A 27,852-nucleotide genomic window follows, 5' to 3' on the forward strand; every position below is an offset into this window, starting at 1 on the left:
TTTAAAATCATATTCTTGAACTGTATACGATAGATTTGTGTTGTTTTGTTCTTGTGTAGTTTAGATAAAGATACTTTATTTTTCTAAACTGATGTGGAGTCCATTTGTGGTGTTTTCACTGTGTTACTGTGAGTGTTGGTACAAATACTTTACACATTGTCTTTGATAAGCTCGGGCCAAGCTACCAAGGGGGTGAGCAGGGGTTATCCAAAGAGTGTACCCTGACTAGAGGGAAGGCTTGCTATTTGGACATAGGTACCTACCTCTGTAAACTAGAGACCCCCAGATCTAACACTATGGTAGTCCATCAATCGGTGTCAACTGGGGGTGGCTGAAGCTTTTGCATCCTCATCTTTCACTGAGCCAAAGGCCATCACAAGTGCATCAGGCTTTTCAAAACTCCAGCAGTTCGGCTATCTACCCCAAGCCCTCTTCTGTGATGCTTCAGCCTCCTGGCCTCCAGTTCCAGCAGCAGGCTATGAACTTCCACCAGTAAGCATGCCTGCAGCTTGAAATACCTACACTGGACTGCAATGGTGCTGTCCACTGCACCGGTATTTCGTGGTCCTTATTTCTGATCGTGGAGTCGATCACAGCATCGGTGGGACCAGGGATGATGCAAACGATCTCTACATGAGTCAGGTATTCAATAAACCCAGGAGTCGAAAGTCTTCACATAAGGAGGTCATCGAAAGATGGAGTCAGAGCAAACATGTCAGGCAGCCATTGACCTCCAGTCCTTCTTTAGCTTGGATATGAAAAATGGTTACTAAAAAATTGCTACATTAAATTTCCAACAAAAACATTTGTTTGGAGGCTTTTGTGAGGCAAGAAGTTGTCTAGGAGAGTGTTGAAATTTTGACAGCAGCAACTTGTGTTGCTATTAATTCCCCTTATCTTTGTATACTGCCTAGTTGATTTATGGGAGACGGCATTCCTCTCAGTGAGGTATACATTGATGCTTGATGGCACAGACATGCAGGTCATGGGAATAGTCTACAGACTGCCTACGCTGAGGTCAGCGGAGCTGTGAGGGGCAAAGGGCAATGAAGAGTGTGCACCAAATAGGTACAGATGATTAACACTTAAAGCTAAGTGTTCCCCATCCATGTGAAACTGCAGTTAAGGTCACGAGCTATAGCTATTAAGAAATTCAATCAGCACTGGGTCTTTGGCGTTAGGGAAAGCCCCACTCCAAGATGGCTGCCATTTTGGGTCTCATCTTCTCTTCCATTCAGTATGCACTAACATTACTCTTCCAAGATGGTCGCTGAGTTATTGACTGTAGCCCTCTCACAGTTCTTCTGACACCATCATTGTTCCCCATTTCTCTGGCCCTGGGATAATATTAATGAAAAATTAAGTCATGTGGATCAATAAACGTATTGTCACCAAATATTTATATGGGTAACGGTCCATGACACACACACCTTTCTTTCCAATCTGCACAAACTCATAGTATGGATCCTTGCCAACCAATGGACCCATTGTGACTAGTACTCTTCAAGGGACATCATTTGTAATACTGGACACATCCTTGCTTAATTCACACAAATGCACAATGTCAACCAGTGCAGACTTTTGAAGGCTACTACACACATTTCTATGTCATTTACGTGCATATACTGCTAAACTTCACCAAATGGCAGTCCTTGAAAAAGTACATGTGACAAAACATGTGTCTGCTGTACCTGAAGAAAATGGTCACCTAATATGGCCATCTAATATCATTGTCTAATAGTGAGGATTCAACCCTCACAATCTACTCATCTGTTGTATCAAAAGTGGAGTCTGTTGTAACACAAGTCTAGTTGCTGATCTAGAGCTGTAGCCGCTACTTACCAGGGCCGTGTGGTTTTTAGTACCAATGCTAAAATTGTAAAGTTCAACACTATATTTAACTTGGGTTCTCAATTCTCCATACATCTGAAACGTTTACACATGAATCCAAAGAACGAAACCTTTACATTAAAATCACATAAAATCACGTCTCTTCATCAAAATACATAACCTTATACACATTTGAACGTTATAAAGCCGCTTCAGTTTGCACAAAACAATAGAATACAGTACAACCTTACATTTTTAACACATGCCCAAAACACAATACTACTGACAAAATGTGAAAACACAAACGAAATTACAAAGTTACATCAAACCACTGCAAGACAAAAACACACCTCACAAAACACTCTTAATACCCACCTCTCAGCAAAACCTATAGGCACTCCCATAATAATGCAAATGATTCCAGGAGTCTCCAAGACTCTTAAACCCCAATATTTTCACTAACTAGCCTAATAAATGTGTGTTATTGATGTTAATTAGATTAACTTGCAGCTAAGCTCGTCATGGAGCACGGTGGCGCTGTGCCTGATGATGAGCTGAGCTCGTCATGACACGCACGGCGCTCACACGGGGGCTAATTTTCCCACTGTACTGAGCGTTCTGAGAAACGGGCGTGGTCATGACAAGCTCAGCTCGTCATGAGCGCAGCGCCACCATGCAGCGTGAATAGCGGAGCCTTGCGTGCCCTCCCTTCCCCAAGCGCCGCAGGGGAATTAGCCCTGCGGTGAAGGGGTTAACTGCATTCTCCACCAAAAATCTGTTAAAACAATTCAGAGTCTTGAGACTGGCGTGAGACAGCCATAAAAAGGGTGGCAGAGAGGCAACTAAATGAGCCCTAATCGGTACTGTGTGCCACTTCTGGGCATGGTGGTGAATGCAGGGCGGGCACATGTTGTACACCCCTGGAATTGCATGCCTGTTCATGCACAGTGTGGCATGCATGCAATACTGTCCAGGAACGTGCAGTTGGCACTCTCACGGCAGCAGTCTGCATGCTAGGCTCTCTTATGAGCATAACATACCAATGCCATGAGGCCGCTCCTACACTGCCTGCCACCAATGATTACAATTGTAATCCAGTGTGTGCACAAGGTCCTTGGCGGGCCATCAGGAGGACCGCTGAAGTCTTAATAATACTATTCGTCCAATGCCAATAAATGAAACCTCGACTAGACAAGAATTCAACTCAACACATTAAGTTATAGTCGAAATCAGGGCCGGACTGGCCGTTGCTGGCACCGGGCAATCCCCCAGTGCGCTGTGAGGGTGGGGGCCGGTTTTGGGCCCCTGCGGGCTGTTTTTGTTACAGGGCAGTTTTTGCTGAAAAATCGGCCCTGTAACAAAATCGGCCGAATACCGGCCCCGGCAAAGAGCTCGGTCAGACCCCCAACCCCTGGGAAAGGAGGGGGGGCGGCACATCCAAGCACTTTACCAGGGCTGGTTTTGGTTCCCAGTCCGGCCCTGGTCGAAATTAGCAATTAAAATTCATGCAACATAAATCAAAATCAGAATATGCAAGAAGATTAACATAAGGTTTTTCTTTAAAGCAAGAATAAGCCAAAACAAGGTAGAGTTAAGCAAGAGGATCAACATAGAGATTTCTCTCAAAGCAAGGGCAAACACCTCTAAGTATAAATCAACAAATAGACACTGCTATCTAAGCAAGTGTAAAAACCTTTGGCACGTTTCACCAACACATCATCTTCATAAGGTTTTAGTGAGAAAGCCACACACTCAATATGGTGAGACATGACATAAAAGAGCTGGATTAGGAGGCATGGCCAAGATGGCGAAGGAGTGAGACGTGTGTTTGCGTCCCTCCGGCGCCACACGATTCTTAGCAATAATTAGCACCCTCTGGGGACCCCAATTCTCTGAGCCCCACACTGCCTACGTACCGGAGACTGCATTGGGGTGCCGGGGGATCCAGTTTCGCCTCCTAAGAAGCAGTAGCTAGGAGCTTGGTGGTACAACCTGCTTGGGGGCCATTTCGGGCCGGCCTGCATTGCGGAGGACCCTGAGGCTGGCTGCGGCCCCATCTCGGCATCCTGGGTCCCGCTGCTGGAGGTGACCTGCCCGGCGCCCGATCTGACAGCGGGTTGGCGACTTGCGGTGAGCTGACTGCGACCCCATAGCTGGAGAGGAGCGGGGACGGTGAGCGGGGCTGGGACCCGGCGGCCGAGGCCTGTCACTCTGCCTAATCGAGATCGGGGCTTCTGGCACTGTGAAGGCCCCCGACCAACAGCAGCGCCCACGGCTACAGGATAATAAATGCCAAGGGCAGCCCCTGAGAACACTGTGATGAGGAGATCTGCGGTGCGGGGCTGAACCTTGGAGATCTGCGACGCGGACTGCCAGGCAACACTTGAGTGCCCGACCCGCTCGACATTGGCAGAGGCGTCGACTCGGAGGTTCCTAGGTCCTGCTGCCAGGAATCATCTACCCATGGCCCATATGGCTAGTCGCTTGGGACCCTAAGGGGGGCTGTTGCCATCCCGGAGCCTGAGAGAAGCTAGGGCGAGGAGCCACGCCGGTTCCGGGTGCCGAGGCTTGGCCGCGCTGAATAATCAAGGTCAGGGCTTTTGGGCCAGGGAGGCCCCGACCGACAACAAGTCCCGCGCCCCCGGCACCAACGCCCCTGACGGGGGAAAGAGTCTTTTGTGCCCCGAAGAGCTGCCGGGTGTTTGCAGCTCCGGTCACCAGGACTGTGAGCGCTGTGCCAGCACAAGAGGTCGCTGAGGAGGTCCCTTGCCCCCAGGCTGGGGGAGCATATGCAGGGACTGTGAAAGACGGCTTATGACTGAAGTGGCCGGGGAAGACCCAGTAATCGTCGAGCCGAGGTCTACCACGTGGCGCGGCCTAGCATTGCTCATGCCGGGGTGTAACACCTGGGGAACTCTGAAGTGGTTGGCGGCCGTCCAGAGGAGCCCAATCTGGTCCCTGCGGGCGAGCAAGGTTGAAGAACTCGGAATGGCTCCGAGGGCCCCCTACCCGAGGTCACCGCCCCTATCAGACCGTGGGATTTGGTGGTGCAGCAGCGGTGTGACCGCAAAATCCTGACCAAAAGACAAGTGTGCATTGTTGCAGCGGGTGTTCTGGCTTGCTTCCCCTGTATCCTGGTGGACCTCTAGGCTAGCACCATGTCGACTAAACCCCGTAAGGACAAAGCGGGCAAGGACGGATCGTCGAAGGGTCCGCTGCCGGCAACGTCCCCTGGGTCCAGCAAATCACCCCCGCGAGGAGACGCTGATGCACCCGCCACCAAGGCCTTCATGGTTGAGCTCTTTACGTCCATCAAGAAAGACATCTTGGAGCTCTGCTCCGAGCTGGCGTCGGACCTGCGTGAGGTGAGGAGAGACGTGGATGGCGTAGGAGAGCGGGTGGCGACCTTGGAAGAGCATGACCTGGGGCTGGCGGGAGATGTGCATCAGCTCCAGCAGGATGTGCTTCGACTAACGGAGCAGAATCTGGATCTACAGGCCCATGCTGAGGACATAGAAAACAGGTCGCGCCGCAACAACATCAGAATCCGGGCGGTGCCTGGGAAGGTGAGGAGGGGGGGGCTTGCGAGGCTATGTAGAAGCCCTGTTCCTGCAGATTTTGGCGGAAGAAGATCTTACGGAGATTCGTATGGACAGGGTCCACCGAGTTGGCCTGCCGTGGGGCCGGAGAGCTCCACCCCTGATATATTGGTGTGTGTCCATGACTTCCAGCTAAAGGAGCGCATACTCAGGAAAGCACGAGGGATTAATCCCCTGCAATTTTGGGACCACCATCCTCAATTATTTCAAGACCTGGCTGCTCCGAAACTGCAGAAGCGAAGAGACCTCCGACCAGTGACAGCCTTCATGCGCGATCAGAACGTGGCCTACTCATGGGGCCACCCCTTTTGCCTCATTTTTCATTGGCAGAACAGACTAGTCCAGATCAGATCTTTATCGGCGGCCATGGAGCTCCTTGGCCTGGATGTCAATACCACGACCTCCCGGGATGGGGGCTCCCCATCAGGGCGTCGATCACGCTCCCCGGCCTGGGGGAGATTGGGACGGTCTGCAGCGGCAGGGGGGCCGGACCTATCGATTCGCCTGCACGAGAGGGGAGCGGCGGTTGCCTCGGTGGCACTGGTAACAGGCGGCGCAGAGTGGCAGCTCATCGGCGGCATGAGGTCCAGTGACGAAGCTTTGTGGACGCCGGAGGGACACATTTCTATCAGGTACCACGAGTGACCCATGTCCTCTCTGGTGAGACACCCCAACCCCGAGTTTTGGGTGGACATTGACGGGTTTCGCGAACCCTGACCTTTACAGTCATTGTCCCCCTTTTGCGGGACCTTTCATTGTGTTGTGGGCCTTCTTACTATTGTATTCTGCTTTTCTATTTAGTTCTGAGTTCTTTAAGGTTTGGGAGGGGATAAGGGATGGAGGGTGGGGAGGGGAAGGGGGTTGGGTGGGAGGTGGTGGTAGGAAGGAGCTCTGTGTTTATGATTTCGTATGGAAAGCATGTGCTGGATGTGTCTCGCTGGGGGGCCTGGGGGGTAGGGGAAGGGTGGGGGTTGCTCACTGTCTGACGCGGTACATCTTGGGACCTGTCTTATCAGATGTGGCTTACACCTCTGGAAGGAGGTGGGGTGGATTGGCGGGGCTGGATACAGGGAAGCAACCTTGTTAGTAGGCTATCACATATAGAGCTAGGTGGGATGCTTTACCCATGATGCTATCACTTTTGGTACATGGAATGTGAAGGGTCTCAACTCCCCCCAGAACCGCCAGAAAGTGTGGAAGTATATTCTTGATCACCAACTGGATGTGGTGGGGCTTCAGGAAACCCACCTAGCACGGAAGGATGAAACCCGCCTCAAGCATAAGCAATTTTTCCTTATTTATAGATCCTCAGCCTCCACGAAACATAGGGGTTTGGCCCTTTTATTCCGTTCTGCCCTACACTTCCAACCCATGGGAGTACGTAGCGATAGGGAGGGCCGATGGCTATGGTGAAGGGTGTACTCCTTTGCAGGTTATTCACGTTTTTGGTCTTGTATGCTCCCAATGTGGGTCTGAATGAGTTCCTTCAGGGCCTGCTACCGGAGGTAGAGTACTTCGTTGAGGGAGTCCTGGTTGTGATGGGAGATTTCAACTTGGTATGGCATAAGGAACTGGACAGCTCTCATCACCTGAGGTCTGACGCTGGTCTATTCTCTGCTGAAACGCAACGCATCGTGGAGGACGTGGGACTTATAGACGGGTGGCGTGTTCTTCACCCCCACTCTAGGGATTTTACCTTCTTTTCCCATGTTCATCACTCGTCTTCTTAAGTCAATCTCTGAGGGGGGACCTGCGTGAGGCCAGAATATTCCCTCTGTCTGTCTCAGATCACAGTTTACTTACGATTTGCTTTCGATGGGCTACGGGAGAGGGCACGCTGCGCAAGTGGTACTTTCCGGCCTCACTAATCCGGGATGACACATCCTGTAAAGAACTGCAGAAGGCTGTACGCAATTTTTTTTAATTCAACCACGACTTCTAAGCTTCTCTGTCCTCGGCAAAAACCCTTGACCCTGATAAGAAAAGAGTACATAAACGCACACCCGCTCCCCCAGGTCTCCGCGGAGTGGAACGAGCTGCTCGCGGCCCCCTTCACCAGGGAAGAGGTATTGGATGCCTTTAAAGCTCTGAAGTCCCATAAGACGCCTGGTGCTGATGGTTTCACCGCTCTCTTTTATCAAACCTTGGCCACTGAAATATCTGACTTTTTGGTACAGCTTTTTAATAATATGGGAGAAACAGGCACGACTTCGGTCACCATGGCTATCATATCGGTCATCCCCAAACCTGGGAAAGATCCTTCCAAGTGCTCACCATACAGGCCTATAGCCCTGCTTAACATAGACGCCAAGTTGTATTCGTCTATCATCGCGAACAGGCTACAGGAGCTGATGCCGGCCCTCATTCACCTGGACCAGTCCGGGTTTATTAAGGAGCGCCAAACTCACGATAACACCAGAAGAGTGATCCATCTGATTGAGAAGGCCAACAGATTCAAGATTCCGGGAGTCCTTGTAGGCCTAGATGCCGAGAAGGCCTTTGACCGGGTAGATTGGCACTTTCGATTCCAAACTTTGATGGCGTTTGGCTTCTCGGCTAAATTCTTGTTGATGCTGAAAGCCAACCATAGCAGCCCCCGGTCCAGAGTTCCGGTTAACGTTTATCTCACGGCATTCTTTCCCCACTTGCGAGGCACTTGGCAGGGCTGCCCCCTCTCCCCTCTCCTTTTCGCCCTGAGCATAGAGCCTCTGGCGCTAGCCGAGAGGGAGACATTCAGGGACTGCCCTTCACTGGGGAGAAGCATAAGATCTCCTTATTCCCTGACAACATCCTGCTTTCCCTCTCGGACCTTCTCATTCTCTCCCCCACGTCCAGGACGCCCTGTCGAGCTTTGAGGGAGTGGCAGGGTTTAGGGTCAACTATGGTAAATCTTACGTTCTGAACCTCACGCTTCCGTCTGCCGAGGTGAACCGCCTACGGCCACTCTCGCCTCTGCCGTTGACCCTCTCTTCCATACTATACCTAGGCGTCCACCTGACTCCCACCATTGGCTGCATATGGACAGAAGCGTGGCGGGAAGGACAATCTGGGACTTGGTGTGGAAGCCCAAAGGAGATAGGCCCAGAAATGCGTAAATTAGTACCCCCACCAGCACCACTCTGAAGGTCTGGGACTCGGTCTCTGGTGATGAGCGTTGGACGTCGTTCCCATCCCCCTTTACGCCTATACATTTTAACCCAGCCTTCCCTCCTGCCAATTGAGAAGGTCTCTTTGACGTCTGGAGGGAAGGTGGCTGCTTTGCTCTCACGCACTTGTTCCATGGCTTCGCCCCGCTCAGTTTTGACAACTGTATACGGGATTATGGAGTCCACAGATCGGAAAAGTTCCGCCATACCCAATTCCTCCACTGGGCGTTGTCTCCCTCAGTCAGGGATGCGGCCACCAGACCACCTACCCCCTTTGAGTCCTTCCTCTCTAGGACTTCCACCATGCGAGGGGTCATTTCATTTCTCTATGGTCTCCTACTGTCTACCACTATTTCTCCGAGGCCACGGTACATGGGCCTCTGGGAGGAGCTCTTTGACCGCAACATCTCGGACGAGGAATGATCCCATCTTTGGCGTGACATAGCTAAACACAATCATTCGATTGAACTTCGGGAGGCCCATCTTAAAACTATGATGGACTGGTATTGTACCCGGCTAAGTTACGACAAATCTTTCCAAACTCTTCGGATAGATGCTGGAGGGGCTGCGGCATGCTAGGAGACTTTCGCCATATATGGTGGGACTGCCCTGTCATTCATCCCTACTGGGAAGAGATCCAGTCCCATCTTAAGGAAATACTGGGCTACCCAATCGCGGATTCAATGGCACATATTCTGTTGGGCCTTTGGGACCTGGATCTGGAAAACCAGACTAGGCCGGACAAAAAGATTCTGTGGATGTGCATAGGGGCGGCAAAATTAACCCTTGCATCGGCTTGGAAAACAGGGAAGCCCCAGCAGTATCCTTACGGCATGTGAGACTGTGGAAATTGCTGAGTATGGAACGCATGGCTGACATTTTCCTGGGTGATTTTAAAAATGTCACATTCCGCTGGGGCACCTTGGTCTGCTTTCTTTCTAAAGGTTCACCCTCTGCAGTTTGCCCACCCACGGTGCGAGCTCTTCAATTTTTCTAAGTGTGAGTGTTGCTATTCGGTTGAGGGTGTGATTGCAGCTGCTTCCACCACTGGGGAGGGGGGAGGGAGTGGGAGTTCATAATTCTATTTCTAGTGACATCCATGCATAGGGGAGGCGGTGTACTGGATGATACGAAGAGTGGTTCTGACTTGCCCGATTTGTGTTTGAACCTGATGTAACGACCGCTCCGATTGATAGCCCCACCAATGTACGGACTTTATATTTGCGCTTTGATCTACGATTCATGTGCTTTTAGTTAGCGTGGAGCCTGCCTAGACGGGGCGCATGCATGTTTTTGGTTCAAGCCGTCTCTATCGCCTGCCTTAATATATGACCCCTGCATGTGAAGTTATGCGGGATTGTCGCATATTTTCTTTTCTTCTTTTCTTTTTCTTATTTTTTCTGTTCCGGAAACTATTAATAAAAACAACTTTGACAAAAAAAAAATAGCTGGATTAAAAAAAAAAAATTATGCAGTTCAATCCTTTTTCAAATATCCAACATGCAATCGAATAACAAACATCTACTTTGCTGTATGTTAGTAAAGAGGGATGCATTGGAAATGAAGGAGGTGTCATGGCATTTATGTAGTAGAGAAATACAATAGACAGTTCAGCTAATGAGTGCACCCTGGGAAAGACTCCAGCAAAGGATCTTGAATGACATATGGCTGAGATACCCGCCACCCCCTCTCAACACAATCCCCAAGAATTGGGAAACCGGAAACAGTACTGAACTTTTGGAAGGCGGGAGGGAGTTACCCTCCCGGCCGTATTTATTAAAATATGAAACAAAATTAAAAACATTAAAATAACAGTTTCATATCATGTACAATTTCATATCCACATTACGATGTTTTGGCTAACCTTAACACATTTCTAATACAAAGGTTCTCCTAGCCGATACTATCATCCTTACAAATGCATTTCCTCAAATTGAAATTGTACATCCTAACGTTAAGGGCCAACGGCAGGGTCGTAACCGGTGTCAGATCCCTAAACCAGAACTCCCCCCTCACTTGTGAGGGGCGGCCGCACAGAGGACTGTACCTCATGTGCCATACCAATTTCCCTTGTCTTGACGGGGGCCCCTGTTAACTCGACGCCATCTACGTGGTCGTCCGAGGACTCGTGTGAGGTGTCTAGAAGGTAGCGTAGACCCCCCTCCCTACCCCACACAACTTACCACATCTGCCGTCGCAGATGTCCTGGCCCCGGGAAATTCCCAGGAGGGGCCTGTAGCCCCTCCTATCCAGGGAGGGGCCTTGACCGCCTTCCCTTTCCTTTAGGCATCCCGTCCTTTAGAAGGGACCGCCTCCCCGTTGAGGGGCCAATGGCCACCTCCCCCCGGGCGCTCCCATCCGTAATGGGTGACGCCCCCCCCTAGGGATCTTCCAATGACTGCTCACCGATCATGACCTTACCGCCCGACCAAACAATAAATACGACAAGATTAATTACTAAAGAGAGAAAAGACATTTATACCTTAAGCAAATCAAATATAAACTCTCTAGAAACATTACTGATCACTCTGATGCAAGTCTTTAATAAAGCATACTGCGAAGAATTATCCACTTTATTGCAACCGAATCACAAACTTTATTCAGAACAACCTGTAAGAAAACAACTACTACGTCAAATGACTTTATTCCAAAACAACTTGCTGTCTTCAGGGGCTGGTGGGTGGGTCAAAATTGGCTCTTCGTTCCGTCTCGAGCTCACGTGCAGCGAGGAGGTGCAGCTTCAGAGCACAGGAACAAGAGGATGCTTCCTTGGATTATCGCTCCTTTTATTCTCCTTTGGGCGGGCGTAAACCCGCCTCCTCCCGCCTCCGGGGGCGTGGCTGACGGCTTCAGTGTCTAGGACAACCCACTCCTGGGCGGGAAAAAGCGCGCCCCGGCTACGCCGCTTTGGGCATACCAGCCGAGACGCGCCTCCCGCCCAAAATGGCTTCCCGGGGGGATCGGGGTACTCCACCATACGTTCGGGGGGACCGAGTGGTCGCCCCTTTCCATATGGCTGAGATACCCGCCACCCCCTCTCAACACAATCCCCAAGAATTGGGAAACCGGAAACAGTACTGAACTTTTGGAAGGCGGGAGGGAGTTACCCTCCCGGCCGTATTTATTAAAATATGAAACAAAATTAAAAACATTAAAATAACAGTTTCATATCATGTACAATTTCATATCCACATTACGATGTTTTGGCTAACCTTAACACATTTCTAATGCAAAGGTTCTCCTAGCCGATACTATCATCCTTACAAATGCATTTCAAATTGAAATTGTACATCCTAACGTTAAGGGCCAACGGCAAGGTCGTAACCGGTGTCAGATCCCTAAACCAGAACTCCCCCCTCACTTGTGAGGGGCGGCCGCACAGAGGACTGTACCTTATGTGCCATACCAATTTCCCTTGTCTTGACGGGGGCCCCTGTTAACTCGACGCCATCTACGTGGTCGTCCGAGGACTCGTGTGAGGTGTCTAGAAGGTAGCGTAGACCCCCCTCCCCACCCACAACTTACCACATCTGCCGTCGCAGATGTCCTGGCCCCGGGAAATTCCCAGGAGGGGCCCGTAGCCCCTCCTATCCAGGGAGGGGCCTTGACCGCCTTCCCTTTCCTTTAGGCGTCCCGTCCTTTAGAAGGGACCGCCTCCCCGTTTAGGGGCCAATGGCCACCTCCCCCCGGGCGCTCCCATCCGTAATGGGTGACGCCCCCCCCTAGAGATCTTCCAATGACTGCTCACCGATCATGACCTTACCGCCACAGGCCGGATAGTTGACCGGCTATCCGGACCCCCCACAAAACTCCTACCTAAAGGTCATGCTGTAAAACTCCTTAACCAGTCTCCTATGAGTAAAGAATTCCCCACCCGGGACAAATGGACCCCATCCTCTAGATACATATTGTCCCCCCTGATACAACCATGAGGAATCGAATGCAATGTACTGGTACGGAACAGTCTACCAAGCTTGTTATTCACCTTTTTCACAGAATGATTTATAGCAGACACTGAATTAGCCCCCCGCCACACCTTTCGTGGAATCATATGGGACCATGCAATCGTGCACCCTGGAACCCTTCTCGCCAACCAACTTACTGTGGATAGTATCGCCTCGAGAAGTAGTCGTCTACCAGTGGTCACCAAATCATTGCCCCCAAGATGTACTATGATTATAGATGGCGGTGACCTTGTCCGCCCTAACAAACCCTCAAGAAAAGGTTGAAACTGGTCAATACAGAGCCCGCCCCTTCCGTAGAAGGTCACCCTGTACCCGTATTCCCCAGCCGTGTGAATCATGTCACCTGCCTTGAATACGTCCGCGGCACGCCTCACGTATGAGTGGCCCACGACCCACACCACTCTTTCATCAGCCGGTGATCTCTGACCGCTGGTTCCCAGGTGTCGGGTCGACTGCACAGTCCGCCCCGCCTCGTAGGTTTGCGAAACTGTAACCAAACAAAGACAAGAAGCGTGAGAACATGATATCAGCTTCACAACATGTGCAACCGCACATACCTTTTGTAACAATTCGAGGACCAACGCCCCAACTGTTTCACTTTTTCCACACTCAGACCCCTGGCTGTAGCCTCTGTAGCAGCCCCTATCCGGAAGGAATGGGTCCCAAACTCGCCCGGGTTCAAGCCCGCGGCCGAAATTGCCATTGCAAGCACCCGCTGGAACTGAAACCTCGTCAGTGGGGTGGCATCTGCGTGCCTCAGCAAGGTCCCCCCCCCATGATGCCGCCCTCTGTGCCAAATACTCCTCAACGCATGCAACCGGGCACATGGGAGATCCGGGAATCCGCTGGACTACTACACTGTCCCCGACCGCCCCCTGATCGGTCTTGGACCTGACAAACGAGACAATCATCGTCTCCCCCTTTATTTGAATGTGCTCTCGGCACAGTCTACCCCCCATATCCCGCTTGTTATTTGCCACCAGTTCGCTTACCCGCATAGCCCCATGAAATGCTAATGCAAAAGCGGCCCGGAATAACACTGTTTCCGACTGGGATGAACATGTCGCAGGGAGTACGGACAATAACAGGGCCAACCTATCCAGACCTATCGGGTGCCTTTCATCTACTCTGCGACCCTCAAGGCGTTGCCACCCACGCAGCGCTTTCTGCACTACGAAAGACGCTGTAGGATCCTGGATACCATGAGCCCGCGCCATGAAGGAAATGGCGGCCCGATGCTTCTGGGCCGTGGCCACCGATTTGCCCGCCCTGTGTAATGACAGTAAAAACTGTATGACGAATTCTTCCTGGCCCCAAAGCTCCCCCCTAGCAGAACCCAAAAAGGACCAATAGGAACGGAACGCCCCTTCATATGCCTTCCTTGTCCTGGGTGCTAAACTCTCTCCCACGAGGTTTTGTAATTCGGGGCACCGAGAGACCAGAGAGCTTCGGGAAATGGTGCCGCCACCGGGTCCGCTGTGGGCAGAAAACCCCAGAAGGCCTGCATACGGAAACGAGAAAGCGCATCAGCAGCCTGATTCAGTACCCCTGGCACATGCCTCGCTCTAAAGAGCACGTTTAATTACATACATAGTAAAACAATTTCTTTGAGCAACCTCAGAATCCATTTGCATCGTGCTGCCTGACTATTGATACACTCAACCACGGTCATGTTATCAGACCAGAACACCACAGAGTGATCCCTAAACCCCTCAGGCCATGTTTTCAAGGCCACCAGAATAGGGAACAGTTCGAGAAAAGCAATGTTACTTGTAAGCCCACACTCGTGCCACCATGACGGCCACGTTTGAGCCGACCAGTGATTGCCAAATATGGCGCCAAAGCCTATACTCCCCGCCGAATCTGTCCACAGCCCCAACTCCTCGGAGGACACCGCCGGCTTGGTCCAGACAACCCGACCATTAAAATCCGCCAGGAATGCCAACCAAATGCGCATGTCCTGGCGAATCTCTGCCGAGAGCCTCGTGCGGTGGTGCCCCTCTTTAAGACCGACCATGGCTTGTGCAATCGAGCGGGAAAAAGGGCGGGCCATTGGCATTATTCTAAGGGCAAAATTCAACTGACCCACAGTCTGCTGCAATTGATGCAAGTTCACTTTAGTCTCCCCAATGCATGCCTCAAGCGAGGCCCTGAATTTCCGCACCTTTTCTTCGGGCAACCGGAAGCAACCTTCTTCGGAATCGAGCTCTATTCCAAGAAACTCGAGCGAAGTTGATGGCCCCACAGTCTTACCTGGCGCCAATGGCACACCAAACTGATTCATCAGACCACAAAATTCTTTTAAAGCCTGTGCACATTCTGTATCCCCGGCTGCCCCCAGGAACTAAAAATCGTCAAGATAATGCATAACATGCTGAAACCCCGTCATTCTTGTGAATGCCCATTGCAGGAAACAACTGAATTTCTCAAAATAAGCACAAGATATGGAACAGCCCATTGGCATACATTTATCCATGTAATAGCGCCCTTGAAACATAAAGCCCAGGAGACGCTGATCGTCTGGGTGTACCGGGAGCAACCGGAACGCTGACTCGATGTCTGACTTGGCCATCAGCGCTCCGGGCCCCAGGCGATTCAACATGGTGACGGCATCATCGAAGGATGGGTACCGCACCGAACACATCTCCGGGTCTATCGCATCATTAACTGCCAGACCTCTCGGAGCTGACAAGTTATGTATCAGTCTAAACTCACCCGGGTCCTTCTTGGGGACCACTCCCAAGGGTGAACAAACAAAATTAGGAACTGGTGGCATGTCGAATGGTCCCGCAACCCGACCCCGGGTCACCTCTTTCCCAATCTTTGCTCGCACCACCGCCGTATTCTGCAGGACCGATAGTTGGTTCCTACAATGCGCTTTACCCTGAAAATTCCCCACCGGGATGCGGAAACCATACGAAAAACCATCTCGCAACACCCCAGCAGAGACATGATCCGGGTATTCACTGAGCCAAGGAATCATTGCCCTGGTATCAACTGGTGTAGGTAAAGGCGCCCCTCGGACTATGTCAGACCTGTTTGGCGCTTCCCCTACTTCCGTTATCACCCGTTTTGGCTCTGCACATGGTCTCGGGATGCGAGGACTGTCCGCACCCCCCACAGTCGTGCCTAAACTTGCATGACCCCTGGGGCCTCGTACACTTTCCCCTGTTAAAATTCCAGCATACCCCTTTCTTACCTGTATTGCCATTCGACCTTGGGTGATGCTCATTGCTTGCCCCCGCCCGAAAGGGCGCCCCAGATGAATGGTGGGAAAACTCACCCCCGTTCCCCCCCAACAATGGCGCCTTTAACATGCCGGAGTTCTCCATTTTTTGCCAAGAAATGGAGTCGTAACAATCCCACGTCAGGCACGTGTCGAACTCCTTGGCCTTGCGAAAAATATTATCATAGCAAAACCACTCATTGCCCGCATATGTCTGAGAAAACTCCATAATACGTGTCTGGTACACGGGTAACTCGGCCAACAGTTCAGGCCTCCGTTCCCCCATAATTGAAGTGAATATGCCAAATGCTCTGCCCCAATTACCTATCGTCTCGTCGACTCTGAAAGCGGCCATTTTGGCGCGCCAAACACTCGGGTGCATAAGCTCTTTCTGAACCTTCACATGCTCAATCTCGTAATGATCAGTTAGCAAGGAAAACATGTTTACATATTTCTCAGCCCATATCCGTTCTTTGATTTCCATCGGAATATGCTGAGCCAACTTCTCCCTTCTCGAGGGTACAGACCCCTTCCCCGCAATCGGCATTAGCTGCTTACCTGAGCTAGAAGCTGTAACCGCAGTTGCTGCCGAACTCGTGCCCGCTGCGGGTTGACCTACTGGAGCCCAACCATGCCGCCAGCTGGGCGGCCAACTCCGGGGGCATGTCCCCCTCGTTCACTGGGGTAACCACCACGGGGATCGGCTGGCCCTCGACGGGAGCCGGCGCGGGAGTCTCCGCTGGTCTGGGAGGGCTCGCCGGGGGAGCCTCCGGAACTGGGACCTCGTCCTCATTTGCCCCATTCCTGGCCCTCTTCCTTCTCCCGGCCGGGACCTCCACGGGCTGGATCTTTTTGGCCTTCCCGCACCGTCCCTGGCCGCCATTTTCCTCTTCATCTCTGCCATGTCTTTCACCAACATCCGGAGCATTTGGTCGGTGCTGACCTTCTTTGCGACTCTTTTGCCCGGCATTTTTTAGTGCTAGAAGAGAAAAGAGAGAAATTACAAATTTCAAAATTGGCTCTTCGTTCCGTCTCGAGCTCACGTGCAGCGAGGAGGTGCAGCTTCAGAGCACAGGAACAAGAGGATGCTTCCTTGGATTATCGCTCCTTTTATTCTCCTTTGGGCGGGCGTAAACCCGCCTCCTCCCGCCTCCGGGGGCGTGGCTGACGGCTTCAGTGTCTAGGACAACCCACTCCTGGGCGGGAAAAAGCGCGCCCCGGCTACGCCGCTTTGGGCATACCAGCCGAGACGCGCCTCCCGCCCAAAATGGCTTCCCGGGGGGATCGGGGTACTCCACCTTACGTTCGGGGGGACCGAGTGGTCGCCCCTTTCCAGGAGCATCTTGAGCATAGCTTCCTCATGAGAAATACACATTAATATTCTTCTCACTTTAACTACATTTGTTAAAATGCACTGGAGTAGGCACTGAAAAGCTGAAATTATCGCAGCACAACCTAACTTGAAAGTGGGAAATAAGTGAGATTTTTTAAAATTTGGATCTAATCTTCTGAGGAGTTGTTTCACACATTTGCTACTAGAGCAGGACATGTTTTTCCCTAGAGTTAGCAGTTATTTGGATGGACCATAACAGCATATACAGATTGCATTCATTGAATCTCATCCCATGCCAGAATAAGTCATGGAGTTATACTCTTCTCCGAACGGGAGTCAGTGCAAAGGTCAGTATGTAGGAGTTACATTGTCAAGGACGAAGACTGCAATTTTGGGGAAACATCGTTTACAACGCGGGGATTACATCGCAATGCTATTACATCGCAGTTTTCACGACGCAAGTCGTTACATCGACTTGCGCTAGATGGCGCTATAGATCAAGGAATAGTATAATTTACTATCCAACAACTTCCCTACTTTACGTAGACTGGAGTTGGAATAGTAAATTATACTACTCCTAAGTCCAACGCTCTCCAACGCAAGTCGTTGTAACGACTTGTGTTTTAAAAACTGCGATGTAATGTACCTCAAGAGCCAAGCCATAGCAAACAGCTATGTCCCAAGGGTGGGTACTCTGGGACATAGCAGGAACTGGACATGGGGAGATGTGGTCCCTGGGGCCATGTATATCTCCAGGAGCGGGTCTTTTTTGACTTTGTCCCAGGGACGTGGTGGTCTCTGGGTCTGTAGGGGGACGGCATGGCCCCTGCACTCAACTTAAGAAAAGCCCTGGGAAGATAGTGGTTCACGAGGCTGCGAGGGGGTCCATGCTGTCCCTATTGCATTTTTTTCAACTAAAGCCACGGGGAGTTGGGGGTCCCAGGGCTGCGGGGGGGGATCCAAATAGCCCTCCCTTATTCTTTAAACTTGAATTCCCAGTGAGGTGGCAGTCCCCGGGACTGGGGGGCCAAGAGAACCCCCAATTTGTAAGTAAATCATCTCCAGTGTGGTGGTGGTCCCCAAGGCAGTGAGGGAGGCCATACAGGCCTCCCCCGCATGTTTTGGCTGAATAAGCCCCCCCTCCTTTATTTCTACAAACCCCCAGGACCTGGCCCACTCAGGGGCTGTTGAATAACACAGCGCAGGAGCACTCGCGTAATTTTTTTTTCCGGCAGTATTTGCGGATCGAGCATGACTCCTGCCAAAATAATAAAAAAATTGCTTTTCTCGCCAAGACCCCCTCCCCCATGAGGCCTAGGGGGACAGGGTGTATCTATCCTGCACCCTTTCTTTTTTTTAAACTTATTTTCTGTAACTTGGTTTAACCGAGTCACAAGATGGCTGCTAACACTTCCTGGTTTGAAGTGTTGTCAGTCAATCAGATCTCAGCATGAGAGCAGGAGGGCTTGCGGATTCTCCTTGTTCCCATTAAATTATGCTCTATTTTTCTAACCTGGTGTGGATTAATTTTGTATGGTGTTGCCACTGTTTTACTGCATTAAGTGTTGCACAACGTGATGTTTTTTGTACTGCAATCATTAATACAAATCATTCTTTTCTTCCCTAACAGATCATATCCCAGATGCTAATTTTCCTGCTAACTCTAGTTAGCACCATATTCTGTGGCCACCTAGGAAAAGAGGAGTTAGATGCAGTGACTCTTGCTAATAACGTATGTATTCATGTTGCTTTGTATAATTAAGTAGAAATCTTATTTGAAGTGTGGTGCACTTAAAGCCAGTCAGTGCTTAATTTGAAAAAAGGCGTCAGGTGAGGCCCACTAGCATTCGTTTTTGGGGCCTGGCAACTACATTTTCCCTCAGCAGATTGTGATTCCTTTTTGGAATCTTGGGTCACCCAAATGGCAAACTTTTTATCTAATAAGATCACAAGCATTCAGGCAACTTTTTCTCCTGTTGTGAGGGTGGCTATTTCCAACACGGTTCTGCCCTCCCTCTTGCCTGCAGAGGGGCAGCCCATCCTGGCGAATTTTCCTCTTATTGTACCGCAAGTTTCGCTGGAAAGCTTATCCAGAATGAGATCTGGGTCACCACTGGACCCCTGTCCCGCCAAGTACCTTGCCAAAATGGCACACGTTGTTAACCCCATGGTTAACCCAATTCTGAATCACTGCCTTGAGACAGGGGTTGTGCCACCAGCTTGGAAGCAAGACTTGGTCCTCCCTCTTTTAAAGAAACCGTCCTTAGACCCTAGCATTCATGCTAACTATCGACCCTTATCGCTGCTCCCGGTTCTGGCTAAGGTGACAGAGAAACATGTGCAGACAGTTCTGACGGACTTTGTGGAGTGTCACGGCATCCTCCATTACCCCCAGTCAAGTTTTCGGGCAAACATGAGCACTGAGACGGCACTGCTGGAGGTGTCGGAAGCAATCAAGGAGGTCCAGGATAACGGAGGGAAAGCACTGCTGGTGTTGTTAGATCTGTCGGCGGCGTTTGACACCGTTCCTCATGACCGTCTCTTGGCAAGACTCTTTGAGATCGGTGTGAGGGGAATGGTGTTCAGATGGTTCGAGTCTTTTCTTTCGAACCGACAACAGACAGTATGGGGCCCTCCGTACTCGGCTGCAGTGCTGCCTTTGGAGGTGGGAGTCCCAAAGGGGTCGATTATAAGCCCCACCCTCTTTAATATCTATATGTCCCCTCTAGCGGCGCTGGCTGAGTCTTATGGTGCCCAGATTGTCTCTTACGCCGATGACACCCAGCTTCTCTTCACCTGCAGTAAGAACAGGGACTTCGACGGAGATCTCATTAAGAGTTGCCTGGGTGCGGTGTTTGGCTGGTTTCAACACAACCAGCTGAAATGCAACTCAGCCAAATCGGAGGTCCTCTTCGTTGGGTGTCCACCGGACCCCTGTTTGAAGTCCTGGTGGCCGGCGGCTATGTACCCTCCCTCTACCGACAAGGGGATGGCTAAGAATCTCGGAGTTAAGATGGACAACGGTCTGACCCTCAAACCTCAGATTCTGGGCCTGGTGGGTCAATGCTTCAGGATATTAAAAATGCTCAGGATATTTCTCCCTCTCCTATCCATTGCCCACAGGAAAAGCAGTGTGGGAGTCTTATTAAGCAGTGGTCAGGGGCCTGGTGCTCTCCCTTATATCTGGGTTAAACAGAGACTGGAGAGCCAGGCTTGACAAGCTAGAGTGGGACATACTGGAGTTGGAGTGCCTCCTCAAGACAGAGATGGGATTGGAATCGCAATATACTTTAGCGCTGATGCAACAGGAATATAACGACCTGGACACTGAGGCCACCTAGGCGGTGCACATTGCTATGGCTTATTGACTGTATAAAGTCTGGAATAAAACTGGTAAGCTTCTTGCCTCGCTAGGTGAGAGGGATGAGTTAAGAACAAAATAGAGACAGGGGAGCTTGTCAGGGAATGAAGGGGTATAGAAGGAAAGTTAGCACCCTGTTACGCTCAGGTGTACTGCCCCAGCGGTGACCAAAATTGCAGAGGACACCGATGTCTGCCATACACCTGATATTATCAGGTGATGATCTGGAGTTTCTAAATGCAGATTTTGCTATTTGGTGGCAGTGGGGATGGAGCTGCATTCCGGGAAGGGCTTGTATCTGAAAGGACTGGCAATGGAGCTTTACAAAATGATGGAAACTAAGCTTGCCACACTGCTCGTAACTATGTACAAGGAGTTTAAACAGTGGTGATCTGTGCCCCAGGACCAAAGACTTGCCAATGTGCGGATGATACACCAGGAGGGAAATCCCCCTGAGGAGTGCCCCTCCTATAGACCTATGTCATTGGTGAATGCTGAGGTCAAAATCTTGGGCAAAGTACTAGCGACGAGGCTCAAAAAAGTTATCCGCTCACTCTTCCACCCAGATCAGTCAGGATTTATGCCCCAGCAAAGTGCTAGACTTAATCCCCAGTTCCTATAGGGAGTACTGGGTCAGAGGACCAACTTAAGGGAAAAGACACTGGTGCTGTCACCCAATGCCAAAATGGCATTAGATACAGCTGAATAGGATTGATCTTTGCAGTTTTGGCCAAACACTTGGACAATGCATTAGGTCCTCCTACTCCAAGGTGGCCCTCTGGCCGAGTCAAGGTAAATGGGGTGTATTCCCAGGTGCTTAAACTTCAGTGGGGTACCAGGCAGGGCTGTCCCCTGTCCCCAATTATTTTCACTCTGGCATTGGAGTCTTTGGCAGCATGTATATGACAGTATCCGTTGGTCAGAGAATTGCAATGAAAGGTCTGTGGAAAGATAGAATATCACTGTATGTGGATGACGTGCTTCTTTAGGTTGCTGACCCAGATTTGAAGATGGCTAGACTGATGCAGATGATCACTAATTCTGGTAAATAATCTGGATATACTATCAAATGGCACAAGTCGTTAATCTACCCCTTCTGGCTGGATGTTCTGCATATGCCACCAGACTGTAGGGTGATTTTGGTGTGCACTAGCCTCCGCTACTTTTGGATATACATTACAACTGACACAGAGCAACCTGGCCCCACCATAAGACTAATTATGAAGAGATGTGAGGCACTGACGGACCTTGACACTTTCCCTGTTGGGTAGAGTGGTGCACTTTAAAATGCTGTCACTGTCATGTTTCTTATATGCTTTGCAGAACACCCCCTCTGAGGTTCCGAAGACATACATTAGGGTGGTTGAGGCGGAGATCTGATCGCTGCGGTGGGATGGAGGCCCAGCAAGTATTGCACTGCCCAAACTTACAATAGGTTGGTACGATTGAGGCATTGCTCTGCCTGTTATTAAAAAATATTACTGTGCGGCACAGATAAGCACGGTTAATGAATGGGCATTCATGCCACAGTCAAAACCAGTGCTCGAAATGGACAGATATGTAATGGGTAGTCGGCGGTACCTAGAGGCCCTATATGGTGGCAGGAAATTGACTTGCCTGATGCTCCCAGGGTGGTGGTTAAACTCTGGTAAGAAGTTACAACATCCCTGAGGTGGAGCAATACTGGTATGCAATCAACTCCACTTTGAGATGCAGAGATTAAATGGGCCAGATTTTATAAAAAGGCATGCAATGCAGGGCAACCCCAAAAGAGGCTGCACTTTGTTGTGTGACAGGGAGGGAGCACAGAGAGGGGCACAGAGAGGTTACTCTACTTTGTTGGTCAGGAAATAAATCTGCTCAGACCTTGTTCTCAATCATCAACTTAGCCAAGGAACCAAATATCCTCTGTATATGGTGAATTATTAGTTTGAGCACTTGCCTCCGATTTAATTACAGTTTTGTTTGTTTCCAGGTCATGACTGTCCTAGGTTTTTCTTTGGGAGTAGGATTCTCTGCAGCAACTGACACACTCATATCACAGGTGACTACTGTCATTATATTTTCTTATACTTTATTCTGTGATTGCTTTTCTGCCTCCAATGCTTTTAAAGTTGCAAGATATGTGCTGTGCATGTATCTTCTACCTGCAAGGGGCCCACGAAGCACTGCATCTCTGTCCTTGTAGTGAAGGAGTTTCACCAGCATCGTAGTTGGCAGAGGTATGTACCTTTGTCCAAATAGGGACCCCTGCTTCTAGTTAGGGTAAGGGGGGATCCTCTTCTAAAATAACTCCAGCTCACCCCCTGGTAGCTTGGCATGAGCAGATAACCCCTGCTCACCCCCTTGGTAACTTGGCATTAGCAGACACGCTTATCTCAGAGGCAGTGTATAAAAACATTGTGAACACATACAGTAACACAGGGAAAACACTACAAATAGACACCAAACCAGTTTAGAAAAATAAGTAATCTTTATCTAAACCAAAACAAGACCAAATAACAAACATCCACAATACAGTACACAATACAGTAAAAAGAATAAGGCTTTCAAATGGTGGAAATAGTCCACAGACACTTTCCTCACAAAGTACCTGGGATGCGTCACACAAAACAAACAAAATGGCCGCAGGGAAGGTGATGCATTGGTTCCTTACATGCAGGGAAGGTGATACGTTGGTTTCTTGCTTCGGGGGATGTGATGCGTCCATTTCTTACTGCATACCCCAACGAAGCGACAGTTTTGGTGCCTTGATGCGATGCGTAGATCCGGGACGATGCTTGGCTTCATGCAGCCACAAAGCAGGCATGTGTCGGGAATGGGTGCGGGGATCTCACACTCAGTGCGTCTTGCATCGATTTCTCGAGTCGCGGCATCGGTTTCTTCGGCGATGAGTCAAAAACAGGTGCGGATGCAACACGCTACTTCAATTTTGCATTGATTTTCCAGCTCCCAGTGACAAACAGTCTCTAAAGGTCCTAAACAGCAGCAGGCAGTTGGAATTCGCAGCAAGGAAATTCAGGGGGGCTGGTGGTGACGTCTTTGTGGCTCTGAGACTTGGGAACCGGAGGCAAGCTCAGTTTCAAGCCCTTTGAGATCTTTTCTTCAAGTAGGTGACAAGTGGGGAGAGGAGTTGGTCTAACGGATAGGGCGGTTGACCCCGAATCTCGGGAATTAAGTTGGAGTCTCGGCAACAATGCTGAACTTCCTGTGATTCGGCAAAATAGAAGGGGGTTCCACAAGGGAATTACTCCTATAGACAGGAGAAAAAGGCGGATTAGTACAATATAAATAGAAAGAGCAAAAAACCCTGCCACGGTATGTCACAGAAGGTCCCCTAAAGGATCCACAGAAATTATAAATGGGGCGACATTAGCTATGTATGAGAGCCAATAACATAAAAGATATTTAGATCAGTCCATCATTTTTTTAAAAAATATATATATTTTTTTATTGGAGCTGACATTTCTGAAAAACATTTAATACATACATACATAAGGTTCTATTGCAGTCTGCAATTGGGGGCAGGCTCCACGAGAGTGCGAAGGTGCGTCTGGGAGCAGGGTGTCAAAGCGGAAGCCCAGGATGGCGGGGGAGGGTGGAAGGCGCCACGGGTGGACTCACCGATGCAGGCAGGTGCTTAGTGCTTCGTCAGCGGCGCAGTAGGCCACTCGGTGTCTGTGTCCCCAGTGCCCCACGAGGTCCGGCAGGAGTCTCCCTTACAAGGACCCCTCAGCCTCTCACTAGGGCCCTCAGCCACACAGCGCCGGCAGGCTCCCCAGGCCGAGCAAGGCACCGGCACGGGCTCAGCTCTCGCAGCCCCCGTCATCAGCTCTACGCTCAAGATCATCATGACAGACAGCACCGGGGCGAAGAGCTGATCTCAGATGTCTCCTAAGGGCGGTGGGTCTCTTAGGCCTCTGGATAAGATTGGCCTTGCATACAGCAGCAGCGGCAGGCACAAGATCTCCTGCTGTCCAGTCTGCAAGCAGGGCAGTTCCGTCCTATAAACCAGAAGGTGCGCCGGGGCAAGCTGCCATGAGCGGTGACCTGACAATGAAGGAGATGGTAGCGGGCTGCACCACAGTGACAATTCAGGAGGTTGCAAATGGCGCAGCCACCATTTTAAGCCAGCCAGGCCCTGGGGAGATGAAGTCTGTTTTCACGGCTGTGGCAGGATGTGTAAGGATATTCTCCCATGTGGAGGTGGAGGTCGCTGTGCGTTACTCCCTCGACTGTTTTACGGGTGTGCAGGGCAAGAAATGAGGAGGATGGCTGATGGATTAGGTCCCGAGCGACCGGAGCCTCACATATGTGTGGCCATCTTGCTTGGCGCCATCTAGCGCCTCCCCCCCCCCCAGTTATGTTTATAAGATGTTATAAACAAACTCCCCATTCTGGCCTATAGGAACAGGCAGCCTTGCAATAGTGAAAATGAAATTGGCAGTATTTCATTATCAGGACATGCTACACACATCAGGACATGTCCTACACATCTCATACAATGCACTCTGCCCACAGGATACCTTGGACCTACTTTAGGGCTGACTAATATGTAGAAAAGGGAAGGTTTAGGGACTGGCAAGTGTGTGCACTTGCCAAGTCAACATGGAAGTACCAGACTGTACACAGGCTCTGCAATGGCGGGTCTGAGCCACATTCTATAACCTGCTACTGTGGGTGACACAATCAGTGCTGCAAGCCCACCAGCAGCTTTTGATTTACAGGCCCTGGGCACACAAAGTGCACTGTACTAGGGTCTGACAAGTAAATCAAATAAGCCAATAATAGATTTACTAACACATAACAATACTTTACAAAGGGAGCACTTGCACTTTGGCACTGAACTGCAGTGGTAAAGTGCCCAAATCATGTAGACTAGAAAAAATAGAGTCCAACACACAACAAAAAACTGTAAGTAGAGGCAAAAAATAGAAGGGAGACCCCCGCCAATAGTGCCAGATCAAACAGCCCTCTCGTGGGAATATATGGGAGTTATATGGGGTGAACTGTTTGAACCAAACCTCTAGGTAGGCAATGGGGTCAGACCCCTCAATTCCCTCCAGACCTGTAGCACAGTGTCTCTTGTTTTTTCTTCTTTGTCAGTCCATTGCCAGTAGGAGCCTTGGCTCCAGACACACCACAGGGGGGTGGAGCCAGCATTGTTGAATGTGGGCACAGCCCTATTCAGGTGCAGGTGCTATGCCTCCCACCACTTCAAATACCAGACCTCGACTATTCAGCCCAGTGATGACTCATCCAGAATCCTGGAGCCACTGAACCTCCCCAGCCCCTGTCACTCCAAAGCCAGACAGTCAATCCACAAACCATTGGCGTGTTCTGTACCAGGGCGGTGTTCCACCGTAAATTCCATTCCCTGTACGGAGATGGACCATACCAACAGTTTTGGATTTTCACCCCTCATCTGCATCAACCATCTGAGGGGCCTGTGGTCTGTCTGATTCCAAATGTGAGTCCCAAACAAGAAGGGATTTAGCTTTTTCAGTGCCCAGACCACAGCAAAAGCTTTCCTTTCAATTGCACACCACCTCTGCTCCCTGGGAAGTAGCCTCCTACTGATGAAAGCTATAGGTTGGTCCAAGCCCTCGTCGTTCATTTGTAGAGTACTGCTCACACACCATGCGCTGAAGCATCTGTCTGCGCAACATATTTTTTGTTTCTCCCAACTGGAGCTGAGCACAACAATGTCATCCAGGCAGGCGGCACTGAATTCCTCCAGCCCGGACAGTACCTTCTTGACCAGTCTTTAGAAGGTGGGAATGGCATTCTTCAACTCAAAGGGAATAACCTGGAACTGTTATTGCCCCTCAGGTGTTAAAAATGCTGACCTCTCTTAGGCCTCCTTGGTTAAGGCAATATGTGAGTACCCGGACTTTAAATCAAATGTACTGAAGTACAGGGCAGCTCCTAACCCATCAACTAGTTCATCAGCTCTGGTGATGGGGTGAACATCAGTCTTAGTGACTGCATTGAGCCCAGGGTAGTCCGAACAGAAGTGAAGTTCTGGAGTGGCACCGGGTGCAGCGGCTTTTGGCACTAACACCACTGGGCTAGCCCAGGGGCTGCTTGAGGGCTCTATCACCCCTTACGTCAACATCTTGGAAACATTTTCCTTGATGCTGGCCCTGACTTTGTCAGCTACCCTGTAAAATTTCTGCTTCACAGGTAGCATGTCCCCATTGTTCACATCATGGACACCTCTAATGGTGACTTCCGGTGTCAGGGAGAACAGCCAAACCAACTGTCCCAGCACCTTGCTACAGTCCCTCTGCTTCTCTGGGGTAAGGGTAGGAGAGATGTTTACCCATCCACTGACCCATCATGTTTCTGTGCTGACAGGTCAGGAAGAGGCTCCTTCTCATCCCCCATTCCACATCTGTTGCAAGGAGCATAGTTATCTCTGACCTCTCAAGGTGTGGCTGGAGACGGTTCACTTGCAGGACCCTCAAAGGGTTCCTAGGTGTATTCAAGTCAACCTGATAGTCACCTCACTCTTGCGCTCCACTACCTTCCCTACCTCATATGGACCAGTCCACTTGTCTTGGAGGGCACAATCCTCCACTGGTGCCATCAACCACACTGCAGGCTGCAATTCGACCAGAGTGGCATTCTGGTCATACCATCTTTTAATTTATTCCTGGCTAGCTTCCAGGTTCACTTGAGCGAGTTTCCTGAAGTGTTGAGTCTGGTTTCTGAAGGCGAGCACATAGCTGAACACATATTGTGGGGTCTTACCAGGAGTTCTCTCCCAACCCTATTTCACGAGACTCAGAGGTCCTCTCACAGTAGTTCAAACAGACAGAACCATAAGGACTTCTGTGGTACCTCCCTGTATGCAAACAGCAGGCTTTGTCTCGTGGGTTCTGCAAGACCCTTGATCATGACCTTCAGGGTTCGATTGAACCTCTCAACGAACCCATTTCCTTGAGGATGGTAAGGAGTGGTGAACTTGCATGCCACACCACACTCCTCCCACAAAGATGTCATGTACTTCTAATGAAGTTTGTACCACAGTCAGGGACCACCTAACTGAGGAACCCCACACAGGAAAAGATCCCCATCAGTTCACGGCCCACCACAGGGGCTGTGATTGTCCGGAGAGGGACAGCTTCTGGGTACTGGGTGGCATAGGAAACATCCTTTACAACGCAACTAAAACAACGCACTACCATTACAACTAAACTTTTACAACACAGGATCCATTACAACGCATGCCATTACAACACATGCCATTACAGCGCAGCTGCTATTACAATGCATACCATTACAACGTAAGTATGGGTAAGTATTTACTTTAATTTTAACCCCTACACCATCCAACACTTACCCTACAATTACGCTCCCCCTGGAATTAGGATAGTAATTTTAACC

At 50.3% G+C, this 27,852-nt stretch overlaps 1 protein-coding gene across 1 annotated transcript in view; it reads left to right on the top strand.

The window, feature by feature from the left end:
* Positions 1-27,852, top strand: part of LOC147718107 (multidrug and toxin extrusion protein 2-like) — a 464,065-nt gene that overhangs the window by 134,333 nt on the left and 301,880 nt on the right. The window contains exons 2-3 of the mRNA XM_086919190.1: positions 18,730-18,831; positions 22,436-22,504. Coding sequence (XP_086775316.1) covers positions 18,730-18,831; positions 22,436-22,504 — 171 coding nt within the window. The remainder of the gene's footprint in view (positions 1-18,729; positions 18,832-22,435; positions 22,505-27,852) is intronic.

Source organism: Lissotriton vulgaris, chromosome 4_2, assembly GCF_964263255.1.
Source record: "Lissotriton vulgaris chromosome 4_2, aLisVul1.2, whole genome shotgun sequence".
NCBI lineage: Eukaryota > Metazoa > Chordata > Amphibia > Caudata > Salamandridae > Lissotriton > Lissotriton vulgaris.